Source organism: Athene noctua, chromosome 7 (assembly GCF_965140245.1).
Source record: "Athene noctua chromosome 7, bAthNoc1.hap1.1, whole genome shotgun sequence".
Taxonomy (NCBI): domain Eukaryota; kingdom Metazoa; phylum Chordata; class Aves; order Strigiformes; family Strigidae; genus Athene; species Athene noctua.
The window spans coordinates 12,690,952-12,710,756 of record NC_134043.1 but is presented as its reverse complement, the minus strand read 5'-3'; the positions used below and the strand labels follow the sequence as shown (position 1 = coordinate 12,710,756).

General features: G+C 42.7%; 1 protein-coding gene across 2 annotated transcripts in view; it reads right to left on the bottom strand.

Moving 5' to 3' along the window:
* Positions 1–369: 369 nt before the first annotated feature.
* ADCY5 (adenylate cyclase 5) overlaps positions 370–19,805 on the bottom strand; it is a 223,278-nt gene continuing 203,842 nt past the window's right edge. Inside the window, exons 13-21 of one of the 2 annotated variants that reach the window (XM_074911428.1) lie at positions 17,524–17,640; positions 15,789–15,953; positions 13,411–13,586; positions 9,443–9,469; positions 8,464–8,596; positions 5,834–6,097; positions 5,296–5,500; positions 4,435–4,559; positions 370–2,943 (exon numbers count right to left, since the gene is read on the bottom strand). In XM_074911428.1, the coding sequence (XP_074767529.1) occupies positions 2,815–2,943; positions 4,435–4,559; positions 5,296–5,500; positions 5,834–6,097; positions 8,464–8,596; positions 9,443–9,469; positions 13,411–13,586; positions 15,789–15,953; positions 17,524–17,640 (1,341 nt within the window). In that variant the 3' untranslated portion in view covers positions 370–2,814. Of the gene's footprint in view, positions 2,944–4,434; positions 4,560–5,295; positions 5,501–5,833; positions 6,098–8,463; positions 8,668–9,442; positions 9,470–13,410; positions 13,587–15,788; positions 15,954–17,523; positions 17,641–19,805 lie in introns of both variants that reach the window. The other variant, XM_074911429.1, reaches the window with a different exon arrangement.

Sequence of the window (19,805 nt, the reverse complement as noted above, 5' to 3'; positions counted from 1 at the left end):
TCTTTGGCAAAGGTAATGTACTTTTAAAAATACACACTTTTTTTTTTTTAAATAGGACAGAAAAAACCCCCCTCTTCAGTTACACCAATATATTTTACCACAGTGCCACAACAAGGCTTTGTCAGCTATCCTGAGACTAATATTTCAAGGCAAGCAGATACACAAGAAGGAGCCAGGAGATGTTGGCTGTGCAACCAAGCCCTTGAGGCTCTGTAACTGGGTATTGTGTCGTACCGGTGTGGTCCAAATGGCCATCTATCCATTGCTAGTCAGGAACTGGATGTTTCTGTCTGCAGCTTCAGTATCTCCTACACAACTTATGCCTGATTGCTTCACTAGCCAGATGCAGCTAAAATAAAACAGAGACACTTTAGCAGTGAAACAGTGTTTTAATATAGTTAAATTACTTAAATAGATTTCAATTTCCATGGGAAATCATAACTGTATCCATTTTTGCAAGATCCAGAGTAAAGAGTGTGTGAATACCCCTTGAAATGATCATGACACACTGTCAACAATCACAGCTAGAGATACTGGGGACTTGAAATTTCATTGACAACACAACTTCATAAGATGAATCAAAAGTTAAGACGACTGCAGACTTTCATAAAGCAGAAAGCAAACCTAAAACCGAGTGCATGGCATGAAGGTAATGAAACTCTGTGAGGGGGTAAAAGGGATGGAAGGTGGAGGGGCGAGGAAGGCATAACAGTGTGATGCAACTTAATTTTGCAAACCAGGAAAGATGTAAAGGAGCAAAAGTATAGTACAAGGGCAGACTTGGCAGTTTTACAGAAGTCAATATACTATACTTTTCAGAGATGTTTCCTAGTGGAAAGGAGGAGGAAAGGGGCGATGCCATTTAAGCTTGTGTTTAAATGGCTTAATGCTTGGGTTATGCTTAGCAATATAGCAAATTAATTAAGACAGGCCCATGGATTTTCAGTTATTGTTGAGTAGGAAAAAATAAATCACCACCACCATAGTGCAATCATGAAGCTGTTAGTACTACAATAATTCTGCCCTGAGAACAGTGGAAAAGAACTTTATTAAATGTCAAAAGATTGGAGTCAATTTTAGTGCTAGCCAAATTCAATATCAAAATTCTCCCCTCATATAAAAAATATAGCTTTTTTTTAAAATTCTTTTCTTTTTTTAATAAAATATCAAGGGATTTTTCTTTAATAGTTAAAAAAGGTACATAAATGATAACAGTGAACTATTCATAAACCCCCCACTAGTGATAAAGATGTCCAACACAATATCAATGGCACTGTATTTTAAGGTCAACCACCTCATATACACACTTGCCATCATAATCTTTTTTGAAGATCACCTAATTCCTAAAAATTGAAAATCTGTGACTCAGTTTAAATAAGTGCCTACTACAGGAAAGTCAACTCGATGCTGCAGTACATAGTTCCTTGTAATGTCAAATGGCAGTTACAATATCAGACAACTCTCATATCAGCAGGATTCTATTAAGACCATCTATGAAAAATGATTTTTTTTTTAAAAGAAAAGTTCAAATGAGCTTTTTTTTTTTTCTTCTTATAAGAGCTCGTGTTAGAGTTAGTTAGAAGATTTGCTTAGAGCTCTTTTTGACATGTTTGACTGATATCGTCTCGGTAGCTAAAACTCAACGGTCCTGTTTCCATTTGTTAAGATGCCACCCTCTGCTTGAATGCTGCATGGAACAACTGTGTGACTACCGCCTTTTGTTTTTTCCTCTTCTTTGGGGTTGCAGATTTTTCTGGATTTTCATTTTAAAAATGCATCTGATTCAGCCTGGAAACTCACCTGTTTGTTGTTGGTTGATTGTATAGTGATAATCTGAAAACTGCCAAGTCTGTGTTCAGAGTATTATGCACAAAAAAATTACACAAAAGTCTACAGGTTATATACACCTCCCACCACACCTTGGTGTGGACAGCCTGCCTTCTAATTTATATATAATTTACAAAATATAGAATTTGGTATATCTGTTAGATCTCCATGTTTTCAATATTACAAAATAAAAAATACAAAAAAACCCACAACAAATTTCAGGGGAGTTCCCCCCACAAAATGTCTCTTGTTTACATCTAGTCTTTCCCATGTAAACTGATATATACCAAAGAAGAGCACAGGAGACTTTTTAATAAATATGGTTGTAGAGCCATCTTTATCTTGATCTTCCCCTTCGTCAGATGTGCCAGCCCCACACAGAAGAGCAGTCCTTTAGCCATGGAGAAGAAGGGAGAAGAGGGGGCTGGGACCATAATGTCTTTCACACTAAAACATTACCGATGCCCTTCTAAAAGGCCTTTTTGCGTGCTGCAACAGTGGGTGTCAATTTTGAAAGCCCATTCAAAACAGCTAATAAAAGCACAGTGGTACACTTTAAATAGCTGGCAGTATGGGATGGAAACATTATGGGAGTGCAAATCCATTCCAAAATAATGCTTTGTAGTGAATCATACATTCCTTCAACCAAGTAATTGTTGTGTTGCGTCAATAAATACTTAAATAGCTTCTTATTTTATCCTGTGGTAGCAGCCTTTTTTAAAAATTCCAGATTCATGTCTTATCTGTGAGCTCTGTAGTACACATCTTTGGTCGACTTAGCATTCAGCCAGGAACAATTCCAAGGTGGTTTCTTTCGCTTGCCTTTCATGATGGGTGGCCAAAGAGTTTGCTGATACCAGCTCTAGAGTCACCGTGTGAAATTTCAACTGTGCTGCGTTTTCAGCTTCGCTGCCAAAAAGTGATTCTTCTCTGATTCACAATCTCGTGTAATGCAAATTCCATCACTGAGTGACACTGCAGTCAGTGCTAACTAATTGGAGGCCCTTCATTTAGAAAGTAGGTGGTCATTTCTCCTTTGCCTTTGACCTTAATGACCCCTCGATATTCCAGCTGATAGTTGTTGGCGGCTAAAACCTGGTACATGTCTGTGGTCACCTGCAGAACAAACAAGAGTAAGCAGATGCTTGTCATGCCTTCCACACAGTCTTTTCATTTGCTTTCAGAGTAATCCATGGACAAAATTAAAGTAGGATCAACTATTTTGTTTCTGTCAGTTGACTTTTTTGCATATTGATCGCTGGCTCAAAGGTTCTGCATATTGATCACTGGCACAAGTTGCAGAACAAACACCACCTTCAGCAACTGAGAAACTACAGAAGTCACACAGGGTATACAACTGGGGGAAAACCATATTTTTTCAAGGAGGTCACAGGATAAGAAGAAACAAATGAGTCACATTTTAAAAAATGCACCTGGCAGTTCAGTCTACTCAGAGGCATTCATTATATCACTGGAGTAGTACTAGGAAAACAGGTTAAAAATATTTTTAAAGTCCTCAAAAATTACTTAGAAATTACACAGAAGATGTACAATTTAGAAGGAGTCATTGAGGGGTTTGTTTTTGTGAAGGCGAAGGTATCAGGCAATGAGAAAGACTAAACAAACGGAACAATCTAGCCAGCATCCAAATTGTCTCTGCAGATACCATTCAAAAATAATCACATATTCTGCAGAATAACAGAAGTTTAAAGATCGGATTTCCCAAGATACTTATTTATTACAATTTATTTTCTCACCCTTTTTCAGGTGGCTTTAAATATTTCCATTTCTGGCTTCCTCTTGCTGTAACATTGCTGTGTTGATTTGCTTAACTAGGATTAAGATTGTTCACAGACCATCTTGTAGGAAAGTTTAAAGGGTGTTGGATAAATATCGATGCAGTTAATTGACAGCTTAATTGGAAAGAAACAGCATGGCTTCCCCTCTTGGGTTTTACATCAGTTCTTTCTCTATATCCTTACAGTACTTTCCCAAGGAATGACAGTCTGTTACTGTGGACGTTGGCCCAGCAAAAGCAGGACAGTGGCACTGAATCACTGGAAAGGTCACTGTCTGAAGGCCAAGGAGATGTTTGATTACAAGACAGTTTCCACTAACCCCTTAAACCATACACTTCCTCTAGTTACATATCCTCATCCTGCTGATGTCTAGATCCTTGCTAGCCCCACAACACATACGGCATTGTGAACAGAGAAGTGAATTACAGAAATATGTATCTGAATCAAGCCCTTGGAAAATAAAACAACCTACAGCTGCATGTAGCTGAAGAGCAAAGCTGGCAGCACGAGTGAGTAAGCATCACAGCAGGACCATGCTTATAGTGCCAGTGAGGCACATGGGGACAGAAACTCAGCTCAACACTTCCACTCAGAACCAAACTGCAAGTTTTTGACCAAAGGTTGCAAAGTTGGTCAGGATTAAAAGGCAAAACTTGGTGGTACCACTAGCATTCCTCTGTTGGCTTTTCTTTCATTACTGTGTAAATGCATGGCATAATTGAAACCAAAATTCCAATTCTAATTGAGTTTCAAAACCCGTAAGTGACACACACAGCTGTCATTGTAGGTTTTCCAGTGAATTCCTTACCTGAATCCTGTCAGGCACACCTGTACTGTCCATTCGGCTGGCTACATTCACCGTGTTGCCCCATATGTCATACTGGGGTTTGCGTGCTCCTATCACGCCAGCTACGACAGGACCAATATTTAGGCCTGAAAGGAGAAATCCCACAACACTGATTCAGCATGTGTGAAGCACTTGAAGCAAGTTATTTTTCAAGCAATAAAAAACATCCTGAGGTTCATTGGTTTTAGCTGTGCTTTATCCTGACATGTAAAGCTACGGCCAAACTGTGGGGAAAGACACTTTTCTTTAAAAGTTGGCTGCTTTGACCCATTATGCCTGTCTGACTGGCAGCATGGGCTGGATCTGCTCAATCCAGAGCTACTTTCCAGTACCAGATAACAGGATAAGGTTTATTTGCCATCTGGCTGCCAAGCAAACTGCTCACTTGGAAGTCAGCACACAGCTGCGGCAGTGCTGAGCGCCTGCGAGGCAGCAGCCCAGCCGCCTTCCAGACCAAATACCACACTTCATCCTCACATTTCTTCTTCTCCTTTTCTGTCTCTTTTTATTCCCTGACTTAGAAAGACAATTTAATGTCCAAGAATGGCAGAGCTGGGGACCACAGGGGGTGTGGGCAGGGAGCACATCATAGGCAAAATGAGCCCAAGCTCAACCACCATGTGAGACCATGCTGTGGTGACAGCTTCTCTGCGTGAAGGTCGGTTGCTCTGCTATTTCAGAGAGGCCAAAGTGGTCACCAGGCACAAGACAATTAACATCACCATGCAGCTAAGGTAACATCTATGGTTTTTACTCTCCATAAGATCTCCAGCTCAGAATGACCACTACCTGTACTTAATCCTGTAAACACAGTGACATTACCTATCTTCATCTGGAAGTTGTTGAATGAATGTTCATTAATGTATTTCATTTGGTCCATTAACCTCATGGCAAAATCAGCCAGAGCTTTGATATGTGTCTTCCCTTCCTTGTCATAAGTGGAATCGTTGAGGCCTGATGCAGCCATATATGTACTGCCAATGGTCTTGATCTTCTCCAGCTGCCGAAACTGGTCTTCACTTATTATCTGTTTCACAAGAGCAAAAGAGGTGAATAAACCTGAACAAAGACATACATGCTGGTAATGGCCTCCCTTGGTGCAAGCACTACAAAGTACTGGACAGAGCCTCCACTACTCGAAGTATAGGAAGAAAGGGGATTAGATGTTCAGAAGAGTGACAAGGGAATAGAAGGGATTTTAATGTGGGGGAAAAAAAAAAATAATTAAAGACTTCTAGAGTGAGGAGAAATGAACCATGGCACAAGGATTCAATAAGCCCCTTCCTTCAGGAGCTCAGCAAAGCCCAACCAAACTCAGTTATTTGGTTCACTCTTCCCACCCAGGTTTTCTGTGACTTACTTCATCAAAATCTGCAATGATCTCGTTGAGCAGTCTCAGACACTCCACCCCTTCGTTGTTGGCCTCCAGCTCCACGTAAAACTCTGAGAAGTTGCTTATGGAGGCGAACATGACAGCCACACACTCACAGGACTGGTAGTACAGTTCATCATTTCGACGCTCCTGAGCCAAGAAATGGGCTGCCACGTCCTTTGGCAAAATGTTGTGGAGGAGGCGTCTGTTATAGGCCTGCAGCTCTTCCATTTCTTCTTTCTCTTCAGTGGCCTAGTTTAGGAGGGAGAAACAGTGATGTGCTTACTCTCTCGGTAACTGCTCTGAGAAGGGAAAAAAAAAAAGCCGAATATAAACTTGCAGGGAGGACAGAAACAGAAGAAAGGGGGAAACTGCAAAGGAGAGCAGAACCAGAGAGACGAAGAAACTTGTGCTTTGCAGTGAAAGATGGTCTGTCTCTTTGTGTGCACACATGTATGTAAAAGCAGGCACAGAATAACACCAAAATCCAGTGTTGTTATATTTCTGGGCTCTGAACTGGGTAACCTAGACAAGGTCTGTTTCTTTTGGGGATCTCCACCACCATCCACAAAAACACACATTTGGCTTTCCCAGTCAAGCCCAACAGGTTTCAGGAGGACAAAGACATCTCATGATTGCTTGCTAAAGTCTGACTGCATGAGTGGCAGTGAATTATAATCCTCTCCCTGCACCCCTCAAATGCTCATGTAGCTGAATAAAACGCTGCTCCTTTTCCACAAGGTTTGCTGAGGTGCAACGATGGTTGTGGAGTCCATGAGACAGGCCAGTCCGACACTCTGGAGAGGACTTTCCACTACCCTGTAAAGCCCATGTACCCTGTGGTAGTGGGGGTACATCTGGGCAAAGGGAAACATGAGTAGGAGGGGTTGTCTTGTTTCTGTGCTAATGGGTGTGGATTTGGGTTTAAGATGGACTCAGAGCTTCAGGAAGGACATACCTATGATGTGCCTCAGACATCTAGAGTGTACCTAGGCCTAGGTGACTAGAAAAAACCAAGCATTTAGAGTTCACTAGATTAACGAGAGTTCAGAACCAGATTTGATTTCTCTTTGCAGACTTGCACAGTACCAGCATTACCACAAGTCATTGCTTCTGGTTTGTAGGGAAAGGTGGAGAGGTGTGCGTACTGATCACCTCTCTCTCCCCCATTACCTGTTAGCAGCAGTATTTACTCCCCTTGTTTTACTTTCTGACATTTTGAATATTTCTGAGCAAAGGAAAAAACAGAGTTGGGCAAGGACTGGGGAAGGCACAGCTGAGATGGGTTGCACAGAGTGGTTCAGCTTACAGGAGCCCCAAAGAGCTGTCCCGTGTACAGCACCCTCTGCTTCAGTAGAGGCTCCAAGCAAAACATCCAGCCTTTTGAAATGGGTCTTTTTCAAATCTTTTTTTCCAATTATTTTTTGTCATTGCTGGAGAGCTGGAGCCAAAAAAAAGAAAGACTCTCCTGGCACATTTGGGCCTTGGCGTGGATGAACACAGTTCAGCCATCCTCTCCAGCCCTCACTTAGTGAGGGGAGAAGGGATAACCTTCCCAACATCCTGTAAGTACCTGTTGGTAAAGGCACAAGCAATACTTGCAAAGCACTTATGACTTTGCTTATGGATGCTGGTTTCTGAAATATTTCCATTTGAAACTGGAAATGAGGATAAACAAGGAAGGACCCTTTAGAAGTTGATACATCTGGACAGAACAAGGAAAACACTTGGCTCTGCCTGGGGAAACAGGTGCTTCAGCCAGCTGAGCCCAGACCTGGAACAGGCAAGTCGGCTCATCTCTTCCATTGTTTTACAACTTATAAATGAAGATAACAATGTTTATCTGCTTCCCAAGGAGCTGTAATTAACTGGTGCTTCCTCAGTGCCTCCTACTCAAACCACTAAGACCTATTATTAGAATGATGTCCTGCCGTCCAGAAGGTAGAAAATGCATATAAAACCTGCGGTCTTGCAGTTGCTCAGCTGTAAGACCTGTCCTGCTTGCTTGAGAATCACATATGATGCCACAATATCACTCATGGGCACAAGTAGTGAAAATATTAACAGTGAACCCAGGGACAGAAGCACAGTGTGGCATTATCTGCAGTGTGTTGGTTATCCAGTACTGCTGCCTAGGGGCTAATAAAGGATGGATATTAAGCCAGTTCCCACTGCTTAACAAGAAAGTGAATGAAAATGCAAATGTGAATCTTTCACATCCCTGAACACAGCAAGCTGAACTCTGTGAAGCAATTCAGCAGTGAATATGAGCTTCTTATATTTACAAATCATGTTATAATACAGATTCCTGTCACAGTGACAGGCTCAGTTGCACAAATTAATTAAGCTTGATCTTCAGTTCTATAACCCTTTACTGTGGGACCATCCAAAGTGCATTTACAAGGAAACAAGGGGTTAAAGTAAATAACCAGGATGAGAAACACTGAGTATGCAAAGTACCAAGGAAGAGCAGAACACTACTAGTATGCCCAGTTATATGCCAGATACAGATTAAATTCACAGGCACTTTATAACACTCCTCACATCAACAGTCAATAGCTCAGTAGTTTTATATTAACACCACGTGTATTCCCCCAACACAGCAAACACCCACTAACCTGGAGTTTCCAGAGGAAATCAAGCCTTGCAGTGGATTCCACTTGCTGAGCATGCAAGTACAGTGCCAGGACGAAGACAGTAATGATGACAGGAGTCACAATCTTCAGCGCGACTCGTGTCATCACTGGAGAGCTGCAGCCAGTGAAAGAGCAGAATCTCCCATTTAGTCTCAGCATGGAGGAACACAGCTTAGCCACACTCTGCTGTTCCCACTTTAAAGCTAACCAAGAAAAGGCTTTTTTTCTTTCCCCTCAAAACACGTGTTGCTAAAGGGACAAACAATACCTGCAAAAAGCTGAGGACTTTGGCTCATAGATGCTGGTTTCTAAAGCAGGACTTTGAAACTGGAAATTTAATCCAACTTCTTAAAAAGGTTTAACATCAATATAAATGCCATTTTTTAGAGAATGGCCATACATGCCCAGCCACCACTGTGCTTGTCAAAACCAAAATGCTGGCAGCTTTTCAGACTGTATTCACTGTGTCTCCTGCACTGGCTTCCCTAGCCTTCTAAGGCTGCAACTGTTCTACACTTTCTGCTTCTGTCATTAGTCAGTTCATAATGGCCTTTGCTTTGTAAGTATTCTATAAGCTGTAAAGAGCACTAAGACATATTCCCATCCCTTCTGACAAGAAGCAAATAACAACTGTTAAATCCAAATTACAGAGTTATACAGTATGAATATACTATTTTGATAAAACCTTTGACTTGTAATTACAAGTAAGTTCTATGAGATGCTCTATAAAGCAAGTTGACATAAGTCCCACAGGAAAGAGGATGCTCTGGGTTTGGCTATAAATACAAAAGGGCAATAATCAGTCCACTTAGGGCATTTGCATGTGTTGCACCAGCTCACAGCAATGCATAGTCAAACACCAGACACCGCTGGCGAGTCAACATGCTGATACTGCACCTTGTGAACAGAAAAAGCCTAACAACAAAACCCCATAAAAATATTTCATGCCAAAGTGACTCACCATGATAACGTTGCATTTGTAGACACGCTGAAAAAAACCATAAACACAAGGTTAGTAGGGTGTTGGCTCCCTCCAGCACTCGTCCTTCCGCACATCATGCAACAGCGCCTCTGCAATGTGGCACCTCTAACGCTGTGTGGGGCTATAGCCCTTTTAAAGCAGAAAATACAAAAAGATGGGGAGAGGAGGAGAAAAGGTCGTCTGAGCTATCCTCAAAAATCCAGAGTGATGGTGCAACGTGGTTAATGTGGTTAAAATATCTAAGAAGCATTAGGAGTCAGAGAATCATTTGGGATTTTAATGTCAGTGTGGGATGCTTAGCAAATGCTTGTGCATCCGTCACTACTTCATTAGGTCAGGCTGGAAAATTTGCTCTAAAGAAGGAAGCTTTGGGCTAATATCTTGTGAGGAATAGCTCCTCTCTTCTCCATTTACTGCAGCATAGAGATGAATTTAATTCCTTTAACTCTAGCACTACTCCCTTCTGCAAGTTGGCCGTCTCCAGTGTTGTGCCTAGCTGTGGGTACCACACACAAGTGCACTAAAGAAAACCCTTCTGCAGATTGCTATTACTATTTGCAAAACTGCAAAGAACTCGTATGAAGCAGAGAAGATGGAGGGTGTGCTTTTCTTACAGTGAAAGGGTGGAAAGGAGCTTTCTGGTAGGTAGTAGCTGTCTGAGTTCCTGGCTGATTGACTGCTTAATACTGCTGGGTTTCTTCTCCAGTGTGGGTGGAGTATTAGGTGGCTGAGAACCATGTAAACAATGTTTAAACGGCAAGAAAGAGATCAGTGGTAAAATTACTGTAGTGTCATTGATGCAATTACAGCTTTGCAGGCTACTAACATGATACATCTTTAGCCTGAGAATCTCACAGCTGTCTCAAGAGCTTCAGGCCACAGTTCTCTGGGGCTGAGAGGAACCTCTCGCTACAGAATCAGAGATACAAATCATCAAAATCGAAACAGCCAAGGGAACCTAACTGGGCATAAAATTAAAAAATAAAAGCATAGTGACTCTCTCATCTTGTTTGTTCTGTGATTTTTTCTGCAGCTCTGAGCATGGAATTTCTTCTGACATGGATTTTGCAACCCACCGTTGTCTTGCACACAATGTATTGCACGGCCTCTTGGCCAGCTCCAGCACTGAATATGTGTGCTTGGATATGGACCCAGTTTGGGAACCCTGGGGATGGTGACTCCCACAATAAAGGTTGGATCTAGTTGGGAGTTGGAGACACTTCCACATGCAGCATGATTCCCCTACTCTCCTAAATCACTACCTGGTCAAGGGTGACTGACTGTCCCCCACTGTCACTCTGTCTTATGATGGGAGCATGGCAGATTTGACCCTCTGTACTGGGGCTGCAGCTCACTGGGGATATTATGCTTGCTCTGAAATCTTCAGCAGAGACCATGAAATGCAGCAAACCCAGTATTTACTAACACTTCGGATAAGTGAAAATGCCCAACGCAAGCAATAACCGTGTTACATTGGTTGGCGGCTCCCCCACAGGACAGACATTTCCAGTAGCAGATGGCTCTTTAATTAGTGGAAGGTAACAAAGAGAGAAGCTTGCTAAATACACTCCCACTCAAGGTAAGTGCACATTTTTAGCAGGAGAGGTGGTTGATTTTGGGGACAGATCCCATAGGACAGGAGCATCTCCCTTCTCACAGTCATGACACCAAGGACAGACAGCCCTCTAAACCACAACCCACAGCTCAAACAGAAGTGATGGGCCTGATGAACAAATCGCGGGCAAAAGCACTTTGGGCTTCACTATGGAGGAGCTCAACTTAGAAGATCACATTGGCCTATCACATCTTCAACACCAATGCATTAGTTTCATCTTCTGCAGAGGAAAAAGGTAATATGATGGTAGCTCTGTGCATCCAGTTATACTTCATGTGTCACCATGCTGGTGTGTCGCTGCAGTCAAGTCTAGCAACTCCCAACGTGCTATAATCAGTCCTTCAGTTGCTTGCATGCTGGGTTGGTTTGTACACAGAAGTGTGAAGTGACATCTGCATCACTTCTAATTAGTCAGAGTACCATAACGGCTGCAGAGCAGACAGTAATTATGTAGCTACAACGGGCACCCAATTAAAGTAGGATGAGGTCACGTTGCCTTTTTTTTTTTTTTTTAATATCAGCTGGACAATAAGGTACATCTCTGAACTATGTGCTACATGCTGAGCTCCCATTTCCCACAACACACAAATGGACTGGCAGACATTGAGACAATGAAGAGATCCTCATGGAGCATTCTGGACCAAACAAATATCATTTAGTGAGAGATAATATAGCATCACAGAAAGCTATTTCTGGGAAAACATGCTAACCTTCTTCACTTTATTACTGACATTTTGATTGTGAAGTGACGTAAATTATACTTCTAAGTGCTGTAATTTCGCTTAGTGCTTGACTTACAAGAATGAAATTATATTTAGGATATAAAATGCTTTTATTTCTCTAATTGTGTTTGAAAATGCTAAATAGCTTCTGCTGTTGGAATACATAACATCTGCAAAAAAAGGAAGGAGATCTCATTCTCCCCATACCTCCACAGAAAGCTCCATGAGGTTTCCTACATAATTTCATTTACTTGAGTTAACAAAATAATTTAAGGGATTACTGCCAATGACAGTAAAAGCCATACCTCCATTAATTATTACTGGGTACATAGGAATGCTAAAATCATGCAATATTTATGTGAAGGAGAGAAGTAACCAGGTGCATATGGCCTGAAGGGGTTAAAATGACCATCAAGAAATCTGAGCAACTACAGAAGCTATTTCATAACATACAAAATAGCACTGGGAAGGACCATGGGAATCTTCTCAACCACCCTCCTATCCAAGACAGAAGCAACCACAGATATCATCTTTGACAAATGTTTCACCTAAATTGGTGCTTTCTAGATTTCTAATTCGTCTTTGCTGCTCCTGACTTTGCATTATCGTGAACTGCCTTCTTGTCCAAAACTGGAAAACATATTCCAGGTTAGGCTTTCCTACTCCTGAGTAGAGCAAGGGTCTACTTCTCATGTCTTACAGGCAACTCTCCTTATTATACATCCTAGCATTATGTTCACCTTTAGACAACACTGTGATTTTACTGACTCACATTCGAGTACAATTGTTGCCCATAAGGGGAAATCATCAAAACAAGTAGTTAACACAGCAACACAACTCCCAGCGAGAAATGAAACCTGTGGAGTAGGGTGGGTTTGCAGATGAGCCAGATTTCCCTCCCTAGCATGATCTTCAACCATGTCAGTGGAAGGAGGTTGCCACCATGGTTAATGTGTGACCTGGTGATGACAAACTACCTTTTGTAAGCAAAAGGGCAACACTGTCTACTCCCACTTAGCCCAGGCCCTTCTGCTGGGAGCTGTGCTGAGACCAGTTTGCAATACTGGCTTTTCAAATGCGGACGTGTGTCCAACAGCAACGGTCAGGAGATCACAAGCCAAACATCAACCACCACCATTCCACCACTCCAGCTGGGGTTTGATATACCAGACGGCTGAACATCTCAGTGGTTCATTATCACATCCCTGAACCAGCTGGAGCTTGTTGGAACATTTTTTTTTCTTTTTTGAGAAAAGACATTTCTATATTGGGAGTGTAATACCAGACAAAGTGAGAATGGCTAACCACAGCTCCCCATTTCTGGAAGAAGAAATACAGATCCACTCTGAATCCAGTTATATTTCATTATTAATGGATAGTTCATTTGTCAGTTACACATTAAGAAGATCTTAAAGGTAACTGTGTTCTCTTGCTCTTTAGAGGTGGAGAGCAGCATTGACAAAGCCTTTAGTTTACAGCCATGCTTCCTCTGGTATCACACACTTCCCTTGCTTGCACCACAGCCTCAGTGCTCCTGTTCACCTAATGCCAAACTGAAATCATTGGGTGAAAGAAATCAGTTGAAGATTTCAGAAGTGAAAGGCACTTACTAGGTGTTAGCTGTAACCAGGAGATCTGCATTGTCAAAAAGGTTGACCCCTGGCACTTCCACAATGAGAACATATATGAATTCAATGATTAACATAAGGATCAGTTTTCCAATACAGCTGATCTGAAGGAACACAGAGCAGGCCAGGAGACTCAATAAGACACTGTAGGTAAAGTACTGTATAAAGACAAAAAGGAGAAAAAAAACAGAAGAGAGATGAATGTCAGCTGGATAAATCAAAACTGAAAACAAAGGAAACTAAACAGAGGGATAGAAAGGGATTGGGAATTATGTAGTTAAGCTGACCCAACGTGTAAACCTGGGACTGCCTGTGGGATTCTCCCACGTTACAGTGTGGGATTTAAGGGTTAAAACTGAACCAATGGAGAGGAAAACTTGCATTCTTCATCGGGTATTATTTGCTTTACACTCAAGAAGCATGGGGCTTGTAGCTGTATAACCAAGGCTGTGATGTAGGTTTGCCTTGGACACGGTTACTGATTTAGCATAAAGTATCAACCACTTATGCTGGAATGCTATGTACATAGGGCCAAGGGTATTAGCAATTCACACCACCAGGACAGATACCCACGTGAGGCCAGTTGGAAAATATTGCCCCTGCTGATGGGACACACTGAACCCATCAGCAAGACACAGGCTGGACAAACTCCTATCAGTGTCCAACACCATGATCACTTTTTCTGCCAGCAGTTGCAGATGTGTGTGCATGTGTGGTAGTGGGGCCCTCTGCCACACCTGGGTGGTAGGGCAGCAACTTCTGCCAAGCTGAAAGCTGAATGTTTAGTATGCCAATGCTTTCAAATGTGATTGCAGGCTGCAGGTGCCATTTATGACTTCTGGGAAAGATAGCACGGATGTAAAACAGTGAAGCATGTTATCCAGTTCATCACCTTCCTGCTATCAAATCTGTGAAGATTTAAGCTTCCAATACGTCCGGACAAGCCTATTTCTGGAAAAAAAAATGCATCATATGCCTGAAGCAATTCATCCTTTCAGTTAAAAGCAAGCCCTAGTTGAAGCAGAAATACGCTTATGTTCTGAGCTCATTTATTAATAGTTCATTGCTGATACATTAAATTAGAGAATATAACTTGTACAGCTTATAACTTCACTCCTCAATTTCTAGAAAATGGGTGGATGTTCCTTGTAGCTGAGGGGTAGGATCCCACTATCTCTTGAAAATACACTGGGAGCTACAGACAACACCTGTACCAGATCCAACATCTGCCCTGCAGAGCGCAGAGGAGGGAATCCTCGCTTCTTAGTCCACTGCCCGGCAGGATCTGGCTCAAGGCTGCCATAGCATCCTCAACATGCAAAATCGTTCCTCCTCATTGCTTAAAATCTCTCTCTGTCCTGAACCAGCACTCCTGACAACCTCATGATAGGCACAGACCATTTCTAGTTCTCTAATCTGTGGACATACCAAGAGCCTTTGCAGGGTTGAAAGTCACAGCAATGGTGGTCTCGGAAATGTCACTGAATCAGATACGGACCGTATTCCAGTTAGGTTAAATGGAAATAGATTCAGTGGGATGCCAGGGCTTTAGGTAGCACCTTGGACATCTGGATGATAACAGATCAGTTATAAATCTGTCAGGTTCCCATAAACCCAGATGACCTTGACATAAATTCTGTCCCCATCCTAGACAGATTTTTGTCCTTTTCAGTTTCCAGTACACAATACATGTAATGGCCATGACCTAAAAACTCAGAGAAAGGTCTTGAATAGCTATGCAAAAAGATTATTTTTTGGCAAAGTATTCTACCAACGTGTAATATATATATTTGTGTTTGTGTTTTTTTTTTTTTCCCCATTAGAAACATTTTTTATTTTTTTTTTTAAGCAAGTTGCTCTGAAGTGGTAGGAGTTGCATTTGCAGACTGAAGCAGACCACTGTCAGGGCTGCTAACCTGCCTGAGGCTAGAACCTACTATACCTAGTGAAAGAAAATATAAGAAGTTTTTAATCAAGACATAAAACAAAGGAGGGAAGGCTTGAATCTATGACTAGATACTGACTTTTCAGTAACACTGAGCACCCACAAACTCCTTTGAAATTACTTGCAGCTTCGCATGCCATTAAGGACTTCATGGAGAAAGGCCATTTCCCCTGCTACAGGCAGGATCCAACAATTATAAAAGCCTACTGATTATTCAGCCCTAAAGGAACTTAAACATTAATGTGGACTCATAATAATAACTTCAGACACTTAAGTTTGTTTATAGTAGCCCATGTTAGTCCTATAACATCAGTCAGGAGCAACCTTGCTTTCCTCTGAATCACTGAGATTTATCACACAGATTTATAACCATTTCTCAGATCAAGCTCTGCAACTCATTTTTTTCAAGCAATACCTCTGGAAAGTTGCAGTTGGGCAAAGGACTGTCACAGAATCCCTGCAAGGTGCCCAGGCTGTAGTTGGAAGTCAAGTTGCTGATAAGGCATATGTCCACCCGGTCAGGAGTGATGTTGTATTCTGCAGCCATGCAGTTGGCAAGATCCACAGTGCTGCACATGAACTGAAGAAAAGATGGTATTAAACTCAATGGCATAGACAAGAAGAAGAAAATAAAATAGTTTTCATCAATTAAAAAGCCTCTTGGAAATGGCTGTAGCAATGTGCAAAATATGCAAAATTAAATCCCTGGCTTACGTTTCACTGCATGTGCAATGACTATGTTTTTTCTCCCCCAACATATTAATAAAATCCAGGCTGTGCACTCTAGAAAGCTAGTTTTGTGCTCAACCTCACGTACAACTTTATGTCTGAAGGTTCACAGGCAGAGGGGCTGTAGATATTACACGTACAAACATATCCCGCTGTCTGTGATAAGGCCCTGGTGTTGCTCTATTTTTGCTGACGGGAATTTGTGAGCTGATAACTTTCCCCTGACATCTCTAAAGCTTCTGCTGCGGGTTCTTCTACAGGGAAGACTTTAGCAGCAAGGCTCGAAGGCTGATATGTTATATGTTATGCTGAGGAAGCAGCAGAGGCCCATTTTGATCTCCTTCACATGTTGCTCCCTTTATCCATTTTGCTAATTTTTATATTAAGCAGTTCATGAATGCACAGAATCACACATTATACAGAAAAACAAAGCTCTGATTTCTGCGTGGTGATCTGCAACCCACACCAGCTCTTTGCAGGTGACTACAGGGGAAGGCAGTGGGGTGTCAGTGTCACTGAGCTAGTGCCTCCCATGCACGTACCTCAACAGAGCATAAAATTGTTCCTAAACCTCCACTATGTGTATAGGGAAGCCGAGGCAAGAGCAAGTGGTGGTCTGATTTTTAGGTTTTTAAGCCTCTCTGTGCTGGTTAAAGTCAGCACTGCCCCAGCTGAGGCCAAACCAGAGAGGAGCAGAGGGCCATGTGAAGTCTTTGTACTAACTCCAAGCTCAGGGCTTTAACCTCAGGCACATCTCTCCTTCCCTCCCCCCCTTAAAAAATGAGATAGATGTATGCAGCATAGAGAATACTCAAGTGGTTTCTTTAAAATACATTCAGCCTTCAAGCCATTTGTACAAGTGAGCAACCAGCAGTTGCAGGGTCCTAGAGAACAGCCCATCTTTTCTCTGAGTCTGAAATCAGCAGCAGCTTTGAATGCGAAGCTAGACCACACTGTTCCCAAAATTGCAACTCAAAGCAAAGTCCTCACAGTCCCTGTTAGGTGATTACTGCACTTGGAGCAGGATGCAGCACCATGCAGAAGGCCGGCACGAAGCCTACACAACACTTAAGTCCCACTCAATGTTGTGGGAGTTAAATGACGCACCGGCCCCGTGCTGGCCCTTCATGCAGGGGTACACTTCAGGCTTGGCTTATATACTTGGAGCAGAAGACTTTAAAGAATCAGAAAAGAACATGGGCACAAATCGGTGTCAGGCATATATATGGGCTACAGGGATGCAGCTGTTGGGCTCCCATTTATCTTCTGTGCCCGAAAAGCAAAAGGGAACTGCCCTCAGATGCTGTAAGCATTAGGTGGGATTACATTAAACCCAGTGGTTGTACGGGTTATGATGCTGCAGAGCACCAATAAGAAAACCACGCAGAACTGAGCAGGTCAAAAGGAAATAATGCACCTACCATGTTGACAAAGGCAGATAGAAAAACCAGGATAATGGCAAAGACTCCAACTAAGGTACTATTAGTCCTGGACTGTACAATCTTCCTGGAAAGAGTCTGGAGTGGAGCTGGGAAAAGCTGCATGTGGGAAAAAAAAATAAATAAACATGTAAAATAATTGCTTCTTTTACAGATTATAACCTGCATTTGAGCTGCCCACATGCTTCAGCACAGTGCCAGCGTGGATGATGCACAGGGGTTAGACAATGGTGATGGGGGATGTCAGCTCTGGAACAAGGGTGAGCAGACACGTGACCACCTCATGGCAACAGGCCCAGCTCCCTCACCAAATCTACTTAGTCCCTCCTAATGGGCATGATGGCTCCTGAGCCAAGACAGCATGGCTTGCAGGGCTGTGCTCATCCTGTTGTGAGAAGCAAACCACAAGCCATCTGTAACTGAAATAGCCAGGAGCTTGAGCCTGTAAATTACTGGATCAAAAATTTTAAAACAGTAGAAATTAAAAAATACATGTCATATCCCTTGGATCACAGAGGCATATCATAGGACTTTCTGGTGCCATTTCAGAAACAGACTGTTAAAAAAGCCCAGGCTAGTCTTGTGATCTATCAGACCCTCAGTGAAAGGTGCTGGAGAAACCAGCTGGCTTCGTCTGGTCTATGGCACTTGGCACCACAGACACACGGGGCTAAAAATAACCACTGGTGAGGGCAATCACAGAGCTCCCCGAGACAGACTGTCCCAGTGATTCACTACTATCAGAGCTAGAAGCTGTCTTCTAACTGCTTTCTGACTGCAGGCCACCAGCATGCTTCGCTTTAGGTGCTGCATCGTATTCTGGGTAGAAACCACCTCTGTGTTAAAGCCGAGATTAACCAGGGGCCTTTTGCAGCAAGGGTACCCCCTCAGCATCGTGTGAGGCCTCCTTGCATTGCATTATCTACAAAAGAAGTCCAGAAAACAATGAAAGCAACCCTTTCTCTTCATGTGCCACCATTGTCTCCGTGCCAGCTCAGGGCTTGGAGAAAGGAGAGATGGATGCCAGGAAACCCTTGTGCACGGAGACCCTCCGCCGGAGAGCATCAGCCCCGCAGGGCCCTTCCCCTCCATGCCATTGCACCGGGGCAGAGGGGCTCTGCTAAAGACTGCCAAAGTTTTCTCCAGACCCATTTCTCCTTTCCTTACCAGCATGCTGCATGAATAACCAAGACACTAGAGGGTATTTTTAGAGACACGGAGAAGCTAGCAGTGCAGCGACACGGCACTGCAATTTAACTATGACTAATGTTTCTATTAAAAGTCTTGCTTTTCCCTTTTATCCTTCACTCTTACATCTTCAGAGATGCAACATTCTGTCAGTGCACAGCTTCCCACACAGCAGTCCTACAATGTAATTACGAAGTGTTTGAACGGCCATAGCACTGATTAGCTGGTGACTTTTACAGATGGAAAGAGAGGTTGTGACAAGAGTTTTGAAAGAACTGATTTCACCTGCAACAAAAAACCACAGCTAACTGCAGGTGAGAGGACAGGGCAAGGCTCTGTGGGGGACAGGAGGAACGGGGAAATGGGGGTTATGACTTGTTTGCACTGAATGAGGATTGATTGAAATTCACCAAAAGCTTATGCAATCCTTCAGGCTCATGCAGGCACTATAAACCAAAGCAAAACACCTCTCTTCCAGAAAGAAACCTTGCTGATATCTAAATCCTTGGCTTTTTTGATAAGCCATGAACCAAAATATGTCCTTGCCCTACCATGTCCAGCTGCTTCCACGCAGACATCAGTTAGCAGATCCCTACCAGTGCAGGGATGTGGGAAATGCCATGGGGCTTTCCTCTGCTCTAACCTTCATAGGATTTGGAGGGAGAAGGAGGATTTGTGCTGCATTTAGACAGGTTTCTCACAAGATGACAGCAGCACAGGTTTTCCTGCCACCCCTTTCATTAGGCCTCAAGGCCAAGCTCCACAAAGGTATGCACGGACCTAACCTCCTTCTGTAATCTCTGGGAAATCAGGCACCTAAATAAAACTCGGGAGTGCTTTGTTGTGGATCTTGGCTCAAGCCCTTGCTGCCAATGATCCCAAAAAAGCCCGACTTTGAACCAAGCCTGAGATATCAAGCAAAGCTATCAGTGGAAGACACTTAAATTCTAATGAAAACATGTTTTCTTTGTATTAATCTTGGTTCTCATTACTTTGCAAACTAGAGGAATTTAGGTCGGTAAACAAGTACAGCTGGAAAAAGTCCTGAAGAAGAAACAAATGCCAAAAACCATAGG